Source organism: Neolamprologus brichardi, chromosome 7, assembly GCF_056152115.1.
Source record: "Neolamprologus brichardi isolate AB-2024 chromosome 7, ASM5615211v1, whole genome shotgun sequence".
In the NCBI taxonomy this organism is placed as follows: domain Eukaryota; kingdom Metazoa; phylum Chordata; class Actinopteri; order Cichliformes; family Cichlidae; genus Neolamprologus; species Neolamprologus brichardi.
Window position 1 is genome coordinate 2,816,473 of NC_142110.1, and position 20,202 is coordinate 2,836,674.

A 20,202-nucleotide genomic window follows, 5' to 3' on the forward strand; every position below is an offset into this window, starting at 1 on the left:
GTACAAGCTAATTGATATTAGCCAATAAATCGTTTTCAGTCACCTCCCCTTATGAAGCACCTCTTGGAAGACAAAAGAAAATGAACCTCAAGTCAAAGGAATTAATCGGAGGCCAAAATTATCCTGATTATTAAATGTGGCGCAAAATGCCTCGTTGATTTTTACTAACGTTGACTATACAAGTTTAAAACAAACAAGAAAAAGCAAAGGTAAATGACAGTAAGCCTAAACTGCTGCATTCATGGGAGTGCCCGGGCCAGCTTGTCTTGTTGCTGCTATGTGGCATTAAAGCAAAACAAACACGTCAGCCAAACAGTTTCTTCTTCTTTCTACATTGCAAAGTCCTCAGAAAGTAAACATGCTGGATCCAAATGTCCAGACTCAAAGCCAGGGTGAATATTTGCAAACCCACAGTAACAAAACAGCATAAATCAGCCTGACAGAGGGCTGTGTCAGCTGATTGCTCATTATCATAATATCCAAAGTGCAGGGATTTGCAAGGAGTCTTCCGGTTGGTATCTGCACTGTAAAAGATTATTTGAATGTTGTGGTCTGAACTGCTTATTTTTTACAACTTATTAACTCTGGTGCCTGGCCGTTCACATGCGCTTACCTCTGTGCACACAGCAAGGTGTACACAGAGCAAAGCTCCAAAGACTGAACACTTGTTGAAAAGATAAGAGGTGGTGTATTTTTTTACCAAAAAGACAAGTTGCAAGCGTCTGAAGTGCGTCGAATATTCGAGATATTGTAAAATTATTTTTGAAAGCTCTCCATCTTGGTCAGCTACTATAACAGCACAAGAAACCCTTTCATTTCAGTACGTGCAAATACTAAACATCACCTAACCCAACGAGAGCATTTGCAGTAATAAAGATTTAAATGAAGAGCATAAATTTACCTGGCAAATTTTTTGAATGGACGTGATTTACGCATTACTTTGAATATAATATAATGAAAGCCCCAATAAAACACAAGCAGCCAGATCACAAGACACACGCCGCCTGATTCATTTAACTCACAAATAAACTACAGATAAAAGAAAAAAATATTCACTTCAAGGAAAAAAAGTCTTCTGTATATCTTGTTTTGGGCACAAAGTCAGCAAATGTTAAAAAAAATATTTTGACAGGTGATTCTATATATGGAATCATCTCCTACGGATCAGTGAAATATAAGGTAATTCCCATAATATTTCAAAATAACTGCACAAATCAGTGCCTAGGTAGATGCATTTCAAGATGGCTGCAAAGTGGGAAAGCCTGCTACCAGAGGGATTTTGACAACATTTGACAATGTGGGCTCTACTTGCATTTTCCCCACCTAAAACGGTTTCTTTTGAAGTTTTGGTGGGAGGGGGGTATTACCACTGTTGCTAATGTTGCTCATTTCCCCTTGAAAGACACGTACTTTCCACTAGCTTTCAATAAAAGTTATAAGCTTAAGTAACTACTTAGCTCTTATTGTAAATTCCCCAGTGGATCATTATAACGAGAACCAAAAGAGTTGTGACCTTGGACACTTCTGTGCCCAATTAAGATGTCAAAGTGTAAGACTACTACATCAATCTCAATATTTCCCCGAAATCCGGCTGAGTAATGGAGCCAAACACGTGATCTGCTTAAGTTATTCTTTTAAAACAGGAATACATCATTGAAACATTACTTTGAAATCAAGCCCATCGGGCCTTTAAGGAGATCAACTTTCATGTAAACTAGGCGCAATGCTAGTCCCCCATCTGGCTGCCACTTCGTTCAACAACAAAGACGATGTCTACGTGATTCTCCCGAAGGGGGTGGGGATGACTGAGTGATGGAGACTGTTGATGCGCGATGTTGACCTCGCCGGTTTCCTTAAAGTGCAATTACTGCTCGACTAATTAAACAATCTCCATGATCTATGTCGTAAATGTTGCACATGTTAGGCGTCGTGAACTACGCTTTCCTATCGACTCTGAACACATTTCAAGGAAAAAGGGGGGTGGGAGGCCAAATCGAGTGATGAAGTTGAATTATGTAATCACAGTGTAATAAATATAGTTTATTCTGCGACAGAACAGTTAGTAGGTGGACTATTTACTCCACTAACTTGCCCTAGACAATTAATAACCTTAGAAAATCGTTAAACCCCTCGCTTCTTGCAACAAAACAGGACTTGGGCGAGCAAACAATGACTGAACAGCATCTGCGTCCCCTGGCTACACAAGCCAGATGGCCTCCAAGACAATAAACTCAAACCTCACACCATGAACTTAACTTTATCTGACAGAAAAGGGAAACCAAAACACAGCGGCGCCGTACAGTTACTTAGCTCTTTCACTCACAATAAAATAAAATATTCACACAAGTAAAACCAACATAATTCTAATTGGCTGAAATATTCCCGTCACGTATTCTTGACCACTTTTCTAACTATATTTCCTAATCTTCCCGACCGTTCCTTAGTACCTTTACTTTAATTTAAATGACCTGAGGCACGGTTGCTCTGCAACATAAACACGGGCCTCGGGCCAAATAAAAACAAACGAGAGGCACATGGTTCAAGAGGACGTCTATCTAAAGTTTATCGAACATCTGAGCATCCTTATAGACAAACACGTACAAGTCACTGTAAATATTGGACCACAAGCCGTGTCGTCAATGCTATACTCCGCTTAAAGTTCAACTTTGAAGAACAACGGCAACGGGCAAAGCGAATACAGCTAGCTTGAGCTCTGCTAACGAGCTCGCTGGCTCGTTACTTTAACAGGATTGCCTCAGTGTGAGAAGTTCAGAGAACATGCTAAGCTGGTTACCCAAATACTAAGTTACACAAAGTGCGCTCGCACCAGCCCGTACGCAAAAAAGCTGACACAAACAACTTCTCATTTCCGCAATGAAACCCATTGGTGATACTACCAGCAATCACAATTCTTGTTTACCTCTATTTCAAAGTCTGGAAGGTTGAATGCTGTCCTGAACAGCGAGCAGAAGTGGGCTATGGCGGGGACTTCCCACCAAGACTGGATCTCTTCCACAGAAACGGTACATCCCTGGGACATTTTCGGGCTGAAGAAATTCTGTAACGTTTATTTCTCACATCAGAAAGTAGATTCTTCCGCGACGTATAGTGCCTCCGTAACATTAAAAACATGAAAAAAGTTGGTGTCGCCGTCCTGTTGGGACAGTTGCCATTGCGACCCGGAGAGCGCTACAATCTGTTTCAATCAGAGTCTCACCGGAGCTGAACAGATGGGAAGGGCGATACCACTGCAAGACGAATAGGGGGGTCCGACTACTTAGGTCGATATGTTAAACTTTCTGTGAACATAAGTAGTAGCTACAGTGGCGAGCATATTTGCCTATTTTGATAATAGCCTGTAACTGTTAAACCTCTTTTCAATTGTGTTTGACTGTTCGGTTTAATAGTAATCTCCCACAGTATATAGTCCCCAACGGATTGATAATGGCCTCGCCGTTTAAAGGGAACCATTGTAAATGGTGAATAACTGAAAACTAAAACATTAAAACCAGGTATGGCCCTACAGCTTAAGTTCGTTTATGTAATGTCTTGCTGTAGGTTTTAATTGAGTCCGTCGATATTACTTTAGGTAAAAATACCTGACTGTGAAACCTTTTTTTTCGCTATTGTGAAACGAACACCCCTTTCACTTACAGCAGTCCGAAACTGTCGTTCAGTTTATTACTCAAGCACAAGTTTCAGGTACATCGAGATTTTGTAAACACTTTAAGGGAAGTTTACTACACAAGGACTCCCTCTATCGTCATATTAGAGAAGTGCATGCTATGGCACCGCGGAGGCGCTGAGCGCACTCAGAGCAAGTTCATTTTATTCTGACGTCTAGTGTTTATTTGTGTGTGTGTTTTACTTTTATTTTTGCAAGACCATTTGATGCGTAAACCATGCGTAGGAAACCAGCATAAATTTTCAGGCACGTACACTAAACTGCGAGATTTAACATAGTGGTCCCGTGTGCAGGCCCACTCTTTGGTCTGAAGGTGGTGCAAGAGGAAAGCTCTTGAATTTAAAAAATGGGGAACATATATACAGACTTTACATGAACGTAAATGTATGGCACATAATACATCACACTTTCTATTCTATAATGCGTGCACTAATTAAACGCAATAGCAAGCATTTTCCATAAACAGTGGCAGTGGACAGTAATTTAAATATCCTTACCTAAATATCTCCCCACCAGCCTACCAGTTTAAGTTCAAGCCCCTAAAGCCCATCTTCTTTTTCTAAAGACAATCAGTGTGGTGCCAGTCTTTGCAATGATCAACTGACATTGACTGAAGTTTACAAAAGTTTTTCATGCTAACATAATACCTAAAGAAGCGTTGTAGTAAAGTAAATCTCCAAAAGTTGATTCTGTTCATCTGGACGTAGCGTTTTGTGGGAGAAACGTTTGAATCGAGGAGGGGGCCTAAGGGTATATTTGTCATCATCTTACAATGCTGTGATTGCAGCCATTCTCTCTGTGAATGGTACTCATGGCCATTGATCAGTGGGTTTTGGTCAGTGGTTGTTGATCAATGGTCATGAGAATTTGCATAATTATGATTAAGGAACTGACCTCCCAGCCCATTGTTCCTTCAGTGGGCTGGTTTCAGTCATTATGCAAACATACTGTTTATAAGATTTGGGGAAACCTGCAGTCAGCTGAGACTGAAGACGTCACTTGGATGAGTGACGAAACGTTTCTCCCACAACACGCTACGTCCAGATGAACAGAATCAACTTTTGGAGATACCAACACCACACACAAACTGAGTAACATGGAGTTTTAACAGGCCATGGTTAAAAGAACAGAACAGTCACTTGTCATGACACTGCAATATATTGTGCTGTGAAGTGAAACCAACTAACCATCCAATTCACAAACATAAGATTATGTCGTTAATGGGGCTACATAGCTGTTATGGCACAATTTGGTTACAACTGCTGCACATCCCTCAATAAAGAGGGCAGATTTTCATTGAAGACTCAAGACTGGTCTTTCAATAGCCCTCGGGGAAATAAATCAGCTGATATAGGCTGGATCTTTTTAGCTCTTTGGGGTAATAAAGTGGTATAATGAGACAGCAGTACTCTGAAGAAATTGATGAGTCTAAGACAATGTTTAGGCAGTGTCAGGGCTCAAAATCTCCCAGCAAAGGGTTGGATTTTAAGAAGAGTTGAGCACAATTATTCACTTCACCTGTTCTCAGTGTGTCTGATCAATGTACACTGATGGTGCTGTACTTCCAATCTCCAGTTCACCTAACTTGCATAACTTTGGGGGTAAAAGGGAATCAAAAGGCTATAAAAACCACATGAAACATAGTGATTCCTACTTTTTCTGTTTGCTTTGTTGCTGGGGGGGCAAGGAAGAACATCAATACTGAGATGTAAGTAAACATATTTACTCACCCTTTGCAGCAAATATTTCCATGCCTTGTATGCCTATAAAGGGGAAAAATTCTAGTGCCTCTACCTACAAAGTGGAAGCACTGCACATTCACACAGGTGGTGTCACGGTCTGGCTGGCAGACCGTGGGGATATGGGGAATGAGGACCCAGGCGCGGTGCTCTGTGTATAAACAGTGCGTTTATTTACAGTGATGGAAAAACATGACAATAAATCCCGTGCTTTCCCGACTCCCGTGACGTGTCCTCTTCCCAGTGTTAGAGCTCCTGTCTCCGCTTCTCTGTGCTCGCTGCCCTCTCGTCTCCCGCTACTCCTGGGGACATAAGAGAGAGGCAGCTGTCAGACACACAATAATGCAGGAGACTCAAACTAAGAACTGGTCGAGAGACTAACGTGAAGCCATGCAATGATCCAGCGTCGGAGAGAGCTCCACCACACTCTCAAGTAGCTCCTCCGACAGGCCTGATCAGCTGCAGGTGTGTCACGGTCTTCAGGTGTGGCCAATCACCTGCCAAGGCCACACCCACACACACACACCTACATGCACATATGTCTACAAGCAGGGAGAACGAGGGACAGCAATACAAAATACATACATTAAGAGTACCCCTTGTGTAAAGTGTAACCCCTTTCACGGGTGAACTATGGGTGTTAAGACGTACAATATCTAATAGTCATATATAAAGGATCACGTGCTGTTGCACATATTGTTTTGACTTTTTTTTTTTTTACTTTTAATTTACTTTATTTATGTATTAGAGTATTCAGAAATTGCTCTTAGAACCAGTGTGGTAGTTGGCTAGCGGCTCCGACGGGCATTATGTTGTCTCTGAGCAACGCCAGAGTCAGCACCTAACTGTAGCAGTGTTGTGTAAAATGACAATATTGTCGTTAGCTCTGAATATAGCAAATGTAGTTATCACCGCGACCATTCGTTTGCTAGCAAAGAATAGGAATAAAGACTGAGTAACTTTAACATGAAACCTCATATTGACAGATATAATTATTTTTTTAAGCAGTTAAAGCAGTTTTTGCATCTAGTATGATTAACTAAAGTATGTGCTTATTATTCTTTAAGGCTAATTGCTGGAAACATGCTCTGGTGACCCCTGTTATAGAGTCTGACAGCTGCAGGGATTATATACAAATATTCAACTATACCAGAATTAAACCAGGTCTAAAAAAAAGGAGTGAGTATCACAGTGATACTGTCAGGGTCCTGGGTCGCTCCCTGACAGGTGGTTTCAGTTTCCGTGGTTGATTAGACTTCCAATCAGAAGTAAGCTGGTTAACTTAACAATCCATAGAAGCTTTCAATGTAGGTAAAATAGGCAAAACCCCTTTCACGGGTGAACTATGGGTGTTAAGACATACAATATCAAATAGTCATATATAAAGGATCACGTACTGTTGCACATATTGTTTTGATTTGCTCCCCCTTACTTTGCAACAGCATTTTAGTGCTGCATATACTTGATGACACCACTAATAACAAACAAATATATAATACAAGCATCTATTTTCTCTGATGATCAGTACATACTTTATGTGGTTTTCAATACCACATAAAGTAGTGTTTGCGTGTGATTTTGCTAGTCTTATTCTAGTAAAACATATTTATTTCATTACTGAAGGATAAGAAATAGACCAACTTATTCCAAAAGAGTATGTGATGCTATAAACATCAGAACTAGTCTGTTTGTTTGTTAAGCACTTTATTATATCTTTACCATGGTCCCATATTTTACTGTTTTATTCAATACTAACAGTATTTCAGCATGCCAAGGTACACTCTTAGAAAGGATGTGTTAAAAAATGACAAAAAATGTGTTGTTACACTATTAACACATTTTGTGTGAATTGTGTAAGAAAATGTGTAAACATTGAAAAAATGTGTAAAACGCTTAACACACTTGATGTGTTGCACAGTTTAACACATTTTGTGTGTTATTTTCAGAATCTAACAACAGGACGTAAAATTAGCAGCTCAGTAATTTGATGCTAGCCCTGTGTTTAGTGAAATAAATTGTAGATTAACAATGTATTATAACTATATTAACTGAATAAATAAAACATTTAATTATTGTTTGTTTTCCATAATCCTTTCATCATTACTTTCAACAAATAAAACATTTTCTAATGTAATGTGGACCAAGGTGTGTATGGTGTACTAAAATTCTGAAAGAGGATTAATTTATTATTTCTCATTATGTATGGCATACCAATTAATGGCCATGGCTATACTATAAGCATAAGTATCCACACAGAACAGGCTTAATTTTGACCGTAACATGTGAACTAGGGCAATACAATTGAAGCAAAAGTAGAAAATGAAATGACTAAGAACACACGCTGAAAATTGAAACAAAATCTGCCCAGCAACATGACATGCCAGTGTAACAGGGTCATAAATCACATTGTTATAATTACCCAAAATGTGTTCTAAACCCCCAAACCGTTCCTTTTATACCTGACTTTTAGGACCTCCAAGCCTGTAGTTATGTTCATTATCAGTTAGAGCCCCTCCTCATTCTTTTCTTCTTCTTCTTTGGCGCAATCATATAAATACAGTGTACCCCTTTTGCCTCTCCCCTTTTCTACAATTCCCCTGTGGGAGAGGTGGGTGTCATTTCTGTGTCAAGTGTAACCGGTGTGATTCTGCGTTGTGTCTGATAAAAAAGGTAAAAGAAAGAAAGACCTCCAAGTAAATAATTTGCCCACTCCAGCTCCTCTCCCACAGGGGAATTGTAGAAAAGGGGCTCTCTGTTGGGTTAAGGACTTTCATAGGGACCCAACGATCTCCCCACATGGGTGTTATAATGCGCCCCACCATTATGTTCTTTGGAGTGGAACGGGCTGACGTGGGTTCCACAACGACAGTACTTCCTGGAGACACAAGGGCAGAAGGTGGCAGCTTTCCCCAAACTACATATTCTTTTTGTGGCAGGAGAGCGACACTCTTCCGCAACCTGACTGTACCTACTTCATCTGGCAACACAGGAGCAGACCACCGTGAGATACAGCTCAGCAACTGCAGGAAGTCTTCACAATCAGTGCCAGTGTAATTGGAGTTAATAGCTCCCAGTACTTTGTATCAGCCTTCATCTTCTGGGCCGGATCACATTGCTCCCCACGATGAGTTCATCTTTTTGCCCAGGAACCACAAATGTTGGCACAAGAAACCTAGTCCCATATACTTCAATGTCCAAATCATAGATGCATTTCGGTTGTGTGAGAAGGCCACTGCAACCAGCCAGCACCACATTTTCAGGGGCATGCTGCGGAATCAGAGCAACACCAGCGGCTCTTAGCTTGCTATCCATATTACTCCCCGCAGGCATGTGTGTCATTCTTTCTAACACTTTAAAACACACATATAATGCATATTTAGCCACCTGGATGTTTCTGATTGCGATTTTAGTTCAATTATTGTCATTATTAAGCCTGTTTTTGTTAGATGTTATAAGTGTGTAGTATGTGTGTGTATCATAAATGTGTTTTAGGCGCCATAAATGCTAGCATGAATATATACTCCTTGCTAGCTTGGAAGTTGTGGTGGGTTGGGCTAACCCTCTTCCCCACTGTTTGTATTTGGTCGTAGGAGCTGGAGTGGGCAAATTATTTACTTGGAGGTCTTTCTTTCTTTTACCTTTTTTATCAGGTATGTCGGATTTCATGTTGTTGTTTTTGTTTTATCTTATGTCAAATATGTTACGTGTAAATGCATACTTTATGTTTAATGTAAAAATAAATGCCAGCCCCTTTTCTACAATTCCCCTGTGGGAGAGGAGCTGGAGTGGGCAAATTTACTTGGAGGTCTTTCTTTCTTTTACCTTTTTTTTTTTATCAGACACAACGCAGAATCACACCGGTTACACCAGCGGCGGGAAGGGGGCGCTATGTTTTCGCGCCACTGAGACAAAGGAGACAAAGATGGAGGTTACGTTGCCTATGTTGTCAGACCTTACAGTAAGTATTATTTACCAGTTTATCTTAATGTACTGAAAATATGCCGGGTTTCTGGAAGAATGTGAATTTATATAAAATATAGGAGTTATGTAGGAGTTTTGAGTTTAAGTTAATTACTGCTTAACTATACCTAGCTAACCTTAATGTAACAGTCTTGCTAACATATCCTACTCTTAATTTTATTATTAGTTCTTGGCTTTCGTGCCATACTTCATTAGAGTTAATGTGTTTTGGTAGTATTTTTATGTATTACTTTATTCACGTATTTATCTATTTATTTTATTTATGTATTAGAGTATTCAGAAATTGCTCTTAGAACCAGTGTGGTAGTTGGCTAGCGGCTCCGACAGGCATTATGTTGTCTCTGAGCAACGCCAGAGTCAGCACCTAACTGTAGCAGTGTTGTGTAAAATGACAATATTGTCGTTAGCTCTGAATATAGCAAATGTAGTTATCACCGCGACCATTCGTTTGCTAGCACAGAATAGGAATAAAGACTGAGTAACTTTAACATGAAACCTCATATTGACAGATATAATTATTTTTTTAAGCAGTTAAAGCAGTTTTTGCATCTAGTATGATTAACTAAAGTATGTGCTTATTATTTTTTAAGGCTAATTGCTGGAAACATGCTCTGGTGACCCCTGTTATAGAGTCTGACAGCTGCAGGGATTATATACAAATATTCAACTATACCAGAATTAAACCAGGTCTAAAAAAAAGGAGTGAGTATCACAGTGATACTGTCAGGGTCCTGGGTCGCTCCCTGACAGGTGGTTTCAGTTTCCGTGGTTGATTAGACTTCCAATCAGAAGTAAGCTGGTTAACTTAACAATCCATAGAAGCTTTCAATGTAGGTAAAATAGGCAAAACCCCTTTCACGGGTGAACTATGGGTGTTAAGACGTACAATATCAAATAGTCATATATAAAGGATCACGTACTGTTGCACATATTGTTTTGATTTGCTCCCCCTTACTTTGCAACAGCATTTTAGTGCTGCATATACTTGATGACACCACTAATAACAAACAAATATATAATACAAGCATCTATTTTCTCTGATGATCAGCACATACTTTGTGGTTTTCAATACCACATAAAGTAGTGTTTGCATGTGATTTTGCTAGTCTTATTCTAGTAAAACATATTTATTTCATTACTGAAGGATAAGAAATAGACCAACTTATTCCAAAAGAGTATGTGATGCCAAAAACATCAGAACTAGTCTGTTTGTTCGTTATGCACTTCATTATATCTTTACCATGGTCGCATATTTTACTGTTTTATTCAACACTAGCAGTATTTCAGCATGCCAAGAATGAGAGGATAGAAAAAGCATTTCTTAACCACATATTATTGTTTTTTTGTTAACAAAAAGTAATTGCTCACATATCAACAGAGTTAAAGACAGTCATTGGGTCTGCTTTCTGTTCCTCACACCCACCTCCATACCTCTGTGGGCAGAGCCTTCAGTGTGGCACCCCCCTCTGTAACTCTAATCCCCTCTGAATCTCTCCCACCTGAGCTTTGCAACATCCCATCGTAAGAAACTTCTCAAATCTCACCTGTTCAAGAAGGCCTTCAACCTCTAGCCTTTTTGTTTATTTATGTTCTTTGTAAAGCATCATTGAGTTTCTTGAAATGCACAATAAAAATCAAAGTTATCGTTATTATTGTTGTTTTTGCTGTTATCATAAATTGTACTTATTCATTTCTATTTTCTACAAAGGTCTAGATTTCTAAAAACTGAAACCTCTTGTAATGATGTAATTTCTCTATTCTAACTGAAACTAAGTCTTTCCGTACAAAAGTAAACACTACATATCTAGGCAATAATCAGTTTTCTATTTCCACCACATTTGTGCTCTTTTTTCTAAACTGAAGGCATAACCACAAGTTCTTTAAGAATGAAAGCCGAGTTTGAAAATATGCGCTGATGAGTGAACGTCATTGATAGTAACTGTTTTTCCATTAAGAACGATCAATATTTGAGTCAATTCTCATGAAAAAATGGCGTAAGGGCAATGAGCAGTAGCTGCCATGATCACATGCTCCTTTTTTCTTTTTTAAAATCCTGTAATTGCTTTTTCCCCCAGATTTTTCAGTAATGGCACAAACTGTGTGCATTATGCCATTGGATACAGCTATTAGTAGTAATTGTAAGTCTGTGAACATTTATTGCATTCAGTGCTCCTGGACGTATTATGTAATAGCAGGACTAATGAATAGGGAGCTCATTACTGGTGAGCAGCCTTTTTTGTTTCAGTTCACGTTCTGTGTCGTGTTTATTTATACAGTACGTAGAAGTAATACACACTGAGGTATAATTGTGAGTATTAGTCTCTGCAGTGTCTGTTGTGTGTCCTCTAACAGCAGCTCCACAGGCTTGAGTTTATGTCTAGTTGTGTTAGTGCAGAGCTGCGTTGCTGGGCTGTGTCAAGCAGAGAGTCACCATAAGAGGGAGGGATTTAGGCAGCAGGACAATACTCGTGTTTGTGCAACGGCCCCTGAGTGGCGGCTGGCTCTCTCAGATCGCTCTCGCTTGACTACCATTCCTGGATGCATTGTTGAAGTGAAAGGAAAGCGGACAGCCTGATCCTGCTTGTGGGATGCTGCATGAGAGGTAGGACCAGCGTTTCTTACTGCTGCGTCTCTGTGATGGAAGAAAAGTGAGTTTCTTGGAAGCTGTCTCGTGGGGCTTGTGCTTCTGAACTATGTGAGCCGGGTGCTCTAGTGCAGTTTCTGAGGGAAGTTGGAGGTTGGCTGGGGTTGAGGCACCCTTCTCTGTGTTTTGGCAGGGTCACTACTGTTCGTGAATGGATCTAAAAGGAAGTTTCACAGAAAGAGACTCAGTGAAAGGCATGTGTAGAATGTAGCTATGCGCCGGCAACGGAAAAAGACAGTGTTCAGAGACAGAAAGAAACACTTTGGGATGAAATTGCTGAGGTGACATCAAAAGATACAAAATGTTGTATCTCAAGGTTTTTTAAATCTTCGACAACAAGACAATGAAGGATATAGTTGAGGTTTACAGTGGTAAAAATAGAGATGGAGTGGAGGCGAAGAGATTACGAGAGAGATTAATTAGGGACATGAGGAATTGGGGTATGCAGGGAGTGGAAAAGACAGAAAAAGGACGCCTAAAACTGAGAACACTGTAAAGGAAGACAAGAACTGGGTCCCGAGGTAAGGTTTCAGCAGCATTTGTACTATCTGTAATATACACCACTGAAGCTAGACTACAAACCACTGAACTAAAAGAAAGGGGGGGGGGGGGGACCTGATTTTTCCAAACCACTCAAATCTCCTCTTCAGCCTTTTGTAGCTGGTGAACTGCAAACGTAATACAGAGAATACTCCCATTTTCAGCTCTGCCCTCCTGGCCGGAAACAAATACTCTTTATCCCTTTTAGCTGGCAGATTAGAGAGACTCAAGATGTTCTGTCTTAGTGTGGTAGTCCCAGAATATGATACGATTCAACTTTATGACTGACTGGATTTTATGCAGCCTGACATTCAATGTGAGGTGTGTTAATCCCTCATTGTAACCATGCCCTCCTATTAGGATAAAACACCAAAGAAAAAGTCTCATCAGGAGGGCTTTGATATCTGGAAGGAAGATATTGGTCTTACTCTACATGAATCTGCATTTGTCTGTCCAGACAGTGGAAGAGCGGCCGGGTTTTTGTGTGAAGTACAACACAGCATAACAACTGGCCAGAAGACACAGATTAAACTCTGGTGGGTGTGACCACAACAGGAAAGGAGGGCGTCCATCCCTGATATACCAGGGAGAGGAAGAAGAAAACGGTCCATTTCTACCACTTCAAAGGACACTGCGGGGTGCATTTGTGGCGTGAAAGGACAGGTGAGGGTTGAACTACATCGACAACGCTGGGCTGTGGACTGAAGTGTGGAAAAGCAGGGGGGAGAGGAAGACGACGAAGAGGTGGGATAAGAAGAGTAGCGGGTTAGGCGTGGAGCCCAAACACAAGCAGGATGGGAGAGAAGAAAGTTAGGTAAGTAATGAATCCTGTTTGTTTGGTCTAATAAAGAGGTTTTCTCCAAATGGAAGCAACAGCTGTGGTAATATTTATCTTTTATGCTCTCTTTGTGTGTGGACTGGTTGGGAAACCCCTCCCCTCCCTCTGTGTGTCTACTTTGTGACTCTGATTTGTCGTTCGCACGGCTTGTTTTCGTGGCTGTGTGTAAATTGTTCTGTGTCTATGTTGATCCCTTTGCAGTCTCCCTGCTAAGCTGATTAATGGGGGCGTGGCAGGCCTGGTTGGTGTGACATGTGTATTTCCTATAGATCTGGCCAAGACCCGCCTACAGAACCAGCAGGGTATCCAAGTCTACAAAGGAATGTGAGTGGGGTTTCCTCAGCCAGGGTTAATATGCTAATCTGATTGATCTGTCAGATATAAAGCTTTTTTGTTTTATGCTTTAAATTATTTTAGTTATTGGTACTAATTAAGAAAAAAACATACGAGCTGCTTACAGATAATTGTATTTTGTGGAAATCAGAATCAAAGTTAAATATTTTCCTCCTGATGTAATTCGAACTGCACGCACGTCTGACATATTTCTCCACAGAATCTCAACGGGTGGAGCAGTAGAGTAAAATGTGCTCTCTCCATATTTGCGTCTATGTTTTGATGAGTTTGTACAGAGCTCATTGGGGTCATGGTCATGCATACTGATGGACTCTAAACATCTATTTAGTAGATCAAGAGATCAAGATGAAAAGGGAGTTTGGTGTCCTTAAAAAACACATTGACCCTAAACAGTTAGCTGCACACATCTGGTGGGCATCAAAACTGCTGGCTGGTGGGGCGTGCCTTTCCTGTGTTTAGTGGCTTGTGATTTTCCAGAGTGAGTCAGACATGTAAAAATAGCTTGAAATATTCCTTTAAAGGGACAGTTACAAAGTTGGCATTTGGAAATAAAACAGAGAATCTGAATATAATCACTTTCTGTAGCCGTATTTGTTGTAAAGCCAGAGTAGAGGGCTGGGTTATAGGACAAAGGCAACATGTATGACTGTAGAGTCCATTGTGAAAGATCTGGATACTGCTATGGCTATTTAATTAAGAGTGATTTTCACTTCTTCTTTGTTGTCTTTAAAGGCTTGACTGTTTGGCCAAGACGGTGCGCTCAGAAGGCTATTTTGGATGCTACAGAGGTATTCTTTGCATTTCTAAGTACTGTGATAAACAACACTGTAACTGTAAAAGAAATCTCACCACCTACGCCATTGTTTCTCCTGCATGCTCTAAATCGTTTTATCATTAAAGCGATTACCTACTACCCCAGGTAGAAAGCCATAAGCTGTTTTTTAGTTTTGTTCTATTTTTGTACCTTAAGCATTGCTGTTAATAGTCAGTTTGTTTACCTCCAGGTGCAGCGGTAAACCTCACTCTAGTTACACCTGAAAAAGCCATCAAACTGGCTGCCAATGATGTCTTCAGACAGAAGCTCTCTAAGGATGGGTAATGTAGCTTTTGTTGCTCACTGAAGTTATGTGATGTAAAGCTAAAGCATAAGTACGGCTTTCAGTGTCTTATGCTATTGTATATTGACCATTTAATTTGTGCACCATGTAATCAAGTAGAATTTTCTTCAACATGAAATAGTCTGTTGCCTCTGTTACAATATAGCATTGATACATGGATACGTTATAGCATGGATACATTCTAGCATAGATACATTCTAGCATGGGTACATTCTAGCATGGATACATGGATAGATTATAGCATTGATACAGGGATACATTCTAGCATTGATACATGGATATTTTCTAGTATGGATACATTCTAGCATTGAAGCATGGATACATTCTAGCATGGATACATGGATACATTCTAGTATGAATACATTCTAGCATGGGTACATTCTGGCATTGATACATTCTAGCATAGATACATTCTAGCACTGATACATATATATATATATATATGTGTGTGTGTGTGTGTGTGTGTGTGTGTGTGTATCAGAATCAGAAAGGGTTTTATTGGCAAATGTTGAGCAGGTTTACAACATTAGGAATATATATATATATGTGAGGTATATATATATATATATATATATATATGTATATGTATATGTTCTAGTATGGATACATGGATACATAATATCCACAGTCTTTGGCAACATCTGGCCAAACTCAGGCTTGTATATAAAGGGCAACTACAAAAACAACCAACAATGCACATCAAAATGCTAAATCCATTAAAGTAGGGCTCTTACGCTATTACACCACAGAGGCTCACTGGACATACGGCTGCATATTTCTGTTACCGACACTATTCTCTGTCTGCAGGAAGTTGCCGCTATGGGGGGAGGTACTGGCAGGGTGTGGGGCTGGAACCTGCCAGGTGGTGGTAACCACACCCATGGAGATGCTAAAGATCCAGTTACAAGATGCAGGAAGGCTCGGTGAGGTCTTTACTGGATTTAATATTAAACTAGCGGGAAACATTTCTCAGAGATTATTATGTGTAACCAAATACATCTGGACTATACATTGGAACAAAGTCTATATGGAGAGCATCACGCAGTTGTTGCAGATTTATTAGCTGCACATACATGATGCAACACCCCCCATTCCACTAAATCCTAAAGTGGCTCTATTGGAATGAGAGCTGATGACTTATGGAGGCCATTTGAACACATGTAGTGTTGTACTGCTTGAAGAAGCCATCAGAAGATATGTATATTGTTATCAAAAAGGGATGTACACGTTCAGCAGAAATACTCAGGTAGGGTGCAGCACTTAAAACATAGGTGTCAAACTCTGGCCCGCAGGCCAAATTTGGCCCGCAGCCTAATTACATTTGGCCCGCGAAGCCATACCAAATTACTATTAGAGCTGGCCTACTGGTATTATACAGCTAATATATATATTGTTTAGTATTAAGCTTTGCTTGTTCCATATTCAGTTTTCCAGCAAAACTTATTTGAGTCCATAAGAAAAGATTAATTCTTATATCTGGAGGAAGATTTTTTTTTCAATAAATATTAATGTTAGCCCGTGACTTTGTTCCAGTTTTGAATTTTGGCCCACTGTGTATTTGAGTTTGACACCCCTGACTTAAAATATGCTCAATTGTTGCTAAGGCAACATTTTTCCAATCTTTTGATCTCCAATTCTGGTGAGTCTATGTGTAGTGCAGCCTAAGATTCAGGTGTTCTTGGTTGTACCTAGCAGATTTAAGTTACTGTTGCTTGAAACAGCCTGACCATTCTGCAGACCATGTCTACATCCCATAATGAACTGAGCTGCTGTTATGTGACTGGCTCATTAGAAATTGACATAATAAAGTGTCTGGTAAGTGTAAGAGGATGTGATGAGGATACAGTAAAGCATGTCATGTCATTTCAGATGTTGTTTGTTGATGGATGAATTGTGCATTCAATGACAAACCCAAAGATGTGCTTATTAACAAAAATCATTTACAGCATCACTGTTGCAGCATTACAGTAGCCTCCATGTGTTTTCTTACCTGGGGAAATCTGTTTATCCATTAGCTGCACAAAGGCCAATGGCAGCTCCAACACAGGCTGCTGCTCCTGGGCCAGCCCCATCGCTGGTGGCCCCCTCTTCACAAGCCCAATCAACCCCACCACCACGACCCTCAGCCACAGGCATCACCATGGAGCTGCTGAAGACTCGTGGCCTAGCTGGTCTCTACAGAGGGGTAGGAGCCACCTTAATGAGGTAACGCACACCCATAAATAAGTAAATGAAGTAGTCACTGTGACCATTTTAACAACATTCTGTTCACATTAAATATCAATTCAAAGAAGTCATTTCCCAACTTTTCAATTACTTTGAATAAGGCAAACACTTCTATTGCATTTTTTCATATATATCCATTACACAATGCTTCATGTTGAAGGCTGCCATACACAAATGTTTAAAGGACACAGTCTCTTCCTTTTAAACTCTGTCAGTGTTCAAATGAGCTGCTTTTAGTTTTTAGATTTTGCATAACTCGTACTGCGGTTGTTGTCTGTGACATCTCTGCTAATCAACACTAATCAATAGATTCCTGCAGCTATGTCTGTCTGCTATGCTGCAGTTTAACAGGTTCATGTGTCTCCCATGACCCAGTCATATTTTTTCCCCCCACTTATCCTCTTATCTTTCAGGGATGTCCCCTTCTCTATGATCTACTTCCCCCTGTTTGCCAACCTTAATGCCCTGGGCCGGGAAAGTGCAGGTGGGCAGGCTGATGTGCAGGCCCGGGCGCCGTTCTGGCAGTCCTTTATGGCAGGCTGCTCCGCTGGCTCAGTGGCAGCTGTGGCAGTTACACCGCTGGATGGTGAGTGGGAGTCAGATACGAGTATATACCTTCTTCATGTTGCAATACTTCACTCCAATATAATATTTATCTTATTAGACAAGACTATTTTACTTACATTATAATTATTTATGTTAATGCAAGCGTGCAACGGATTCGCATAATAAAGTTTATAAGGAATCAAATACAACCTCGTTAATTTTAACACATTCAGAGTTTGGCTGCCTCATTTGTTCTGGTATCAGCACCGGCTTATAAATGCCAAATTTTAGCCAATTATCTATGATGTAAACTCAGCATCAGATCTGTATGTCTATCACTCTATCTATAAAATGTCTTGTTAGTTTAATTAGTTAAATACTTCTACTAAACTTAAGTTTCTTCCAAACACCCAAACAGTAATAAAGACCCGTCTGCAGACCTTGCAGAAAGGTGCCGGGGAGGATACATACAGAGGAATTCTTGACTGCACAACGTAAGCTTATAATGCCACATCTGCTTCCACAATAGAGTTTTTATAAGCGTAACCAGCCCAGTAACACTGCCTTTCTCGTATTTCTTGCCTTTTCCTCTCTGATCCCTTCGCAGGCGCATCATGAGGCGAGAGGGTCCATCAGCATTCCTGAAGGGTGCGACCTGTCGTGCTTTGGTCATTGCTCCTCTTTTTGGCATTGCCCAGGGTGTCTACTTTCTTGGGGTAGGGGAGACAGTACTAGGGTTGTTGGGATAGCAATGCTAAGTACCAGTGGCAGCAGTCATGTTGTTTCTGTGCAGATAATATGCTGCTTTTGTTACTCAGTGAGCAGAGAAAACAGAGACACAGAAGAAATACAGCCACAATCCACTAACCAAAGGAAGAGCAATGGTCAGAATATGCATGAAAGAAGCTTCATTTACTAATATGTGGACTACCGGGTTCACACTAATGTTTCTCTACGTTTTCACTTGCCGTAAGCAGGATTCTGTAGGTTAAGCAAGGTCCTTTGTATGTGTATGATTAATGTGAGGATTGTGTCCCAAGCTGGCCTGGTTATCCCAGGGTAGTCCCTGCCAATATGCCTGGGCTTAGTCCTTTCACCTGAGAGAGATCTGTTCTTTTCTGGGACAATTGGTGCATGTTGTTTGAGCCTGCTAACTCAAATGCCAGCCAATCCAACAGTTTCTTTGGCCTGTGCATCAACTTTTTAAGAATGTCTCCTTTCAAGCTTCATCTAAAAACCCTTTACAGACATGGAATATACAACATCGCTGGCCTCACTCTTTTTTTAAAGAGAGTGCATTACCATATGGTTTTATAGTCATGTTTCTCATGGGTTCACATACTCACGGAGATGGCAGAGAAATCCTGTAGTACATCCCAGTACGTACAAATGGATGAAGGGGAAATGAGTACATAATTTATGTATTATCTTAAGGAAAGTCTAATTACACTTGAATATTCTCACAATTTGTTTTGACATGAAGCAGGGCCCCTTGCACACACACTTGGCGACAGAGATTTTTCATTGATTGGAGAAAATTTAAACAAAATAAATCAATTAAAAAAAACATTTTAAAGAGCATTGTCCAGTGAACTAAGGAACTCACAAACTCTTAATGTGGCAGCATGTATTTGCAGTTGCAGCTTTATTGAAATTAATATAAAAATGCAATAAATCCCACGACTTTTCAGGAATAACCCACTAGGATGCTTATTCAGGCATCATGTGGTCAGACTGATGAAAAGCAGTACCTGTCTTAACAGGGTCTTAATGATATATGATGTCAGAGTCTAAACTGCCAATAACTCAGACATCAATGTTTTTCTCTTAAAACGGGGCTCCATATCCTTCTTCCTACTGTTAAGTATCCCTTGTACTCGAGTAATCTTGGACTCTTTCACTGGACTTAAAGGTGCTGCCTGCCAGTGTCTCTGAGGTCATTACTTAATCTGATGGTAATGCTTTAATCGCCGCATTAGCATACAATATACACTAACAGACTGCTCACTTCCTGCTCGAGAGCAACCGCAAAACCACGATCCCACAGACTTAACGTCCTCTTCTCCGCAGCTTGCAACGGTTTAAATAAAACCTTGCTGTCGCCTTGGATTCCTTTTACTGCTTAGTTACAGTTATACATAAGACGCTTCAGTGTACGCACAATAACTAAAGAAAATGCAATCAAGGCCTTATGACAGCTGGTAGTTTCGAAAGCATAAAAACTTTAAGTCTTAAATAAGTCGAACTGGTTGTGTTGAAATATTGTTTTGGTACTTGAGTCCAATTTTAGCAAAAGACAGCTGTAATCGTTAGACCCATGGAGGGAGTATGGCAACTTGTCTGGCCAACAGTTTGCCATTACTGAATCCCACTGGATGCCACTAAAAGGTTTTGTTTTTTACATTTTTAATGCAAGACACATTTTGATGTGGATACCCTATATAGGTTCCTACATTTTCCTCATTGTAGAGTGAACATAGCCTGAGTAAAGTGTATGTTTACAAGCTGTAAATAAAGATATCTCATACATG

General features: G+C 40.2%; 2 protein-coding genes across 4 annotated transcripts in view; one reads left to right on the top strand and one right to left on the bottom strand.

The window, feature by feature from the left end:
- The window catches only part of cecr2 (CECR2 histone acetyl-lysine reader), a 35,404-nt gene extending 32,183 nt beyond the window's left edge, over nucleotides 1–3,221 (bottom strand). The window contains exon 1 of the mRNA XM_087842818.1: nucleotides 2,921–3,221. Within this exon, the coding sequence (XP_087698944.1) occupies nucleotides 2,921–3,040 (120 nt within the window). The 5' untranslated portion in view covers nucleotides 3,041–3,221. The remainder of the gene's footprint in view (nucleotides 1–2,920) is intronic.
- Nucleotides 3,222–9,281: 6,060 nt separating this feature from the next.
- On the top strand, nucleotides 9,282–20,200 carry slc25a18 (solute carrier family 25 member 18). 3 transcript variants are annotated; one of them, XM_087842820.1, is made up of 10 exons: nucleotides 9,282–9,382; nucleotides 13,047–13,403; nucleotides 13,629–13,751; nucleotides 14,514–14,569; nucleotides 14,786–14,876; nucleotides 15,707–15,822; nucleotides 16,915–17,104; nucleotides 17,539–17,711; nucleotides 18,090–18,165; nucleotides 18,279–20,200. In XM_087842820.1, exons 2-10 carry the CDS (start codon nucleotides 13,384–13,386, stop codon nucleotides 18,418–18,420), a joined length of 987 nt encoding a protein of 328 aa, XP_087698946.1. In that variant the 5' UTR covers nucleotides 9,282–9,382; nucleotides 13,047–13,383; the 3' UTR covers nucleotides 18,421–20,200. The 3 variants fall into 3 exon arrangements, with proteins under 3 accessions (XP_087698946.1, XP_006795836.2, XP_006795837.2); XM_006795773.2 differs by lacking the exon at nucleotides 9,282–9,382 and adding an exon at nucleotides 11,888–12,053; XM_006795774.2 differs by lacking the exon at nucleotides 9,282–9,382 and adding an exon at nucleotides 11,888–12,007.
- Nucleotides 20,201–20,202: the final 2 nt, after the last annotated feature.

Bases quoted from the DNA above. Each gene is read 5' to 3' on its own strand.
- slc25a18 (XM_087842820.1), top strand. From the start codon at position 13,384: ATGGGAGAGAAGAAAGTTAG. The intron at 13,404-13,628 runs GTAAGTAATGAA...ATCCCTTTGCAG, and splicing joins ATGGGAGAGAAGAAAGTTAG to TCTCCCTGCTAAGCTGATTA. The intron at 17,105-17,538 runs GTAACGCACACC...CTTATCTTTCAG, and splicing joins GTAGGAGCCACCTTAATGAG to GGATGTCCCCTTCTCTATGA.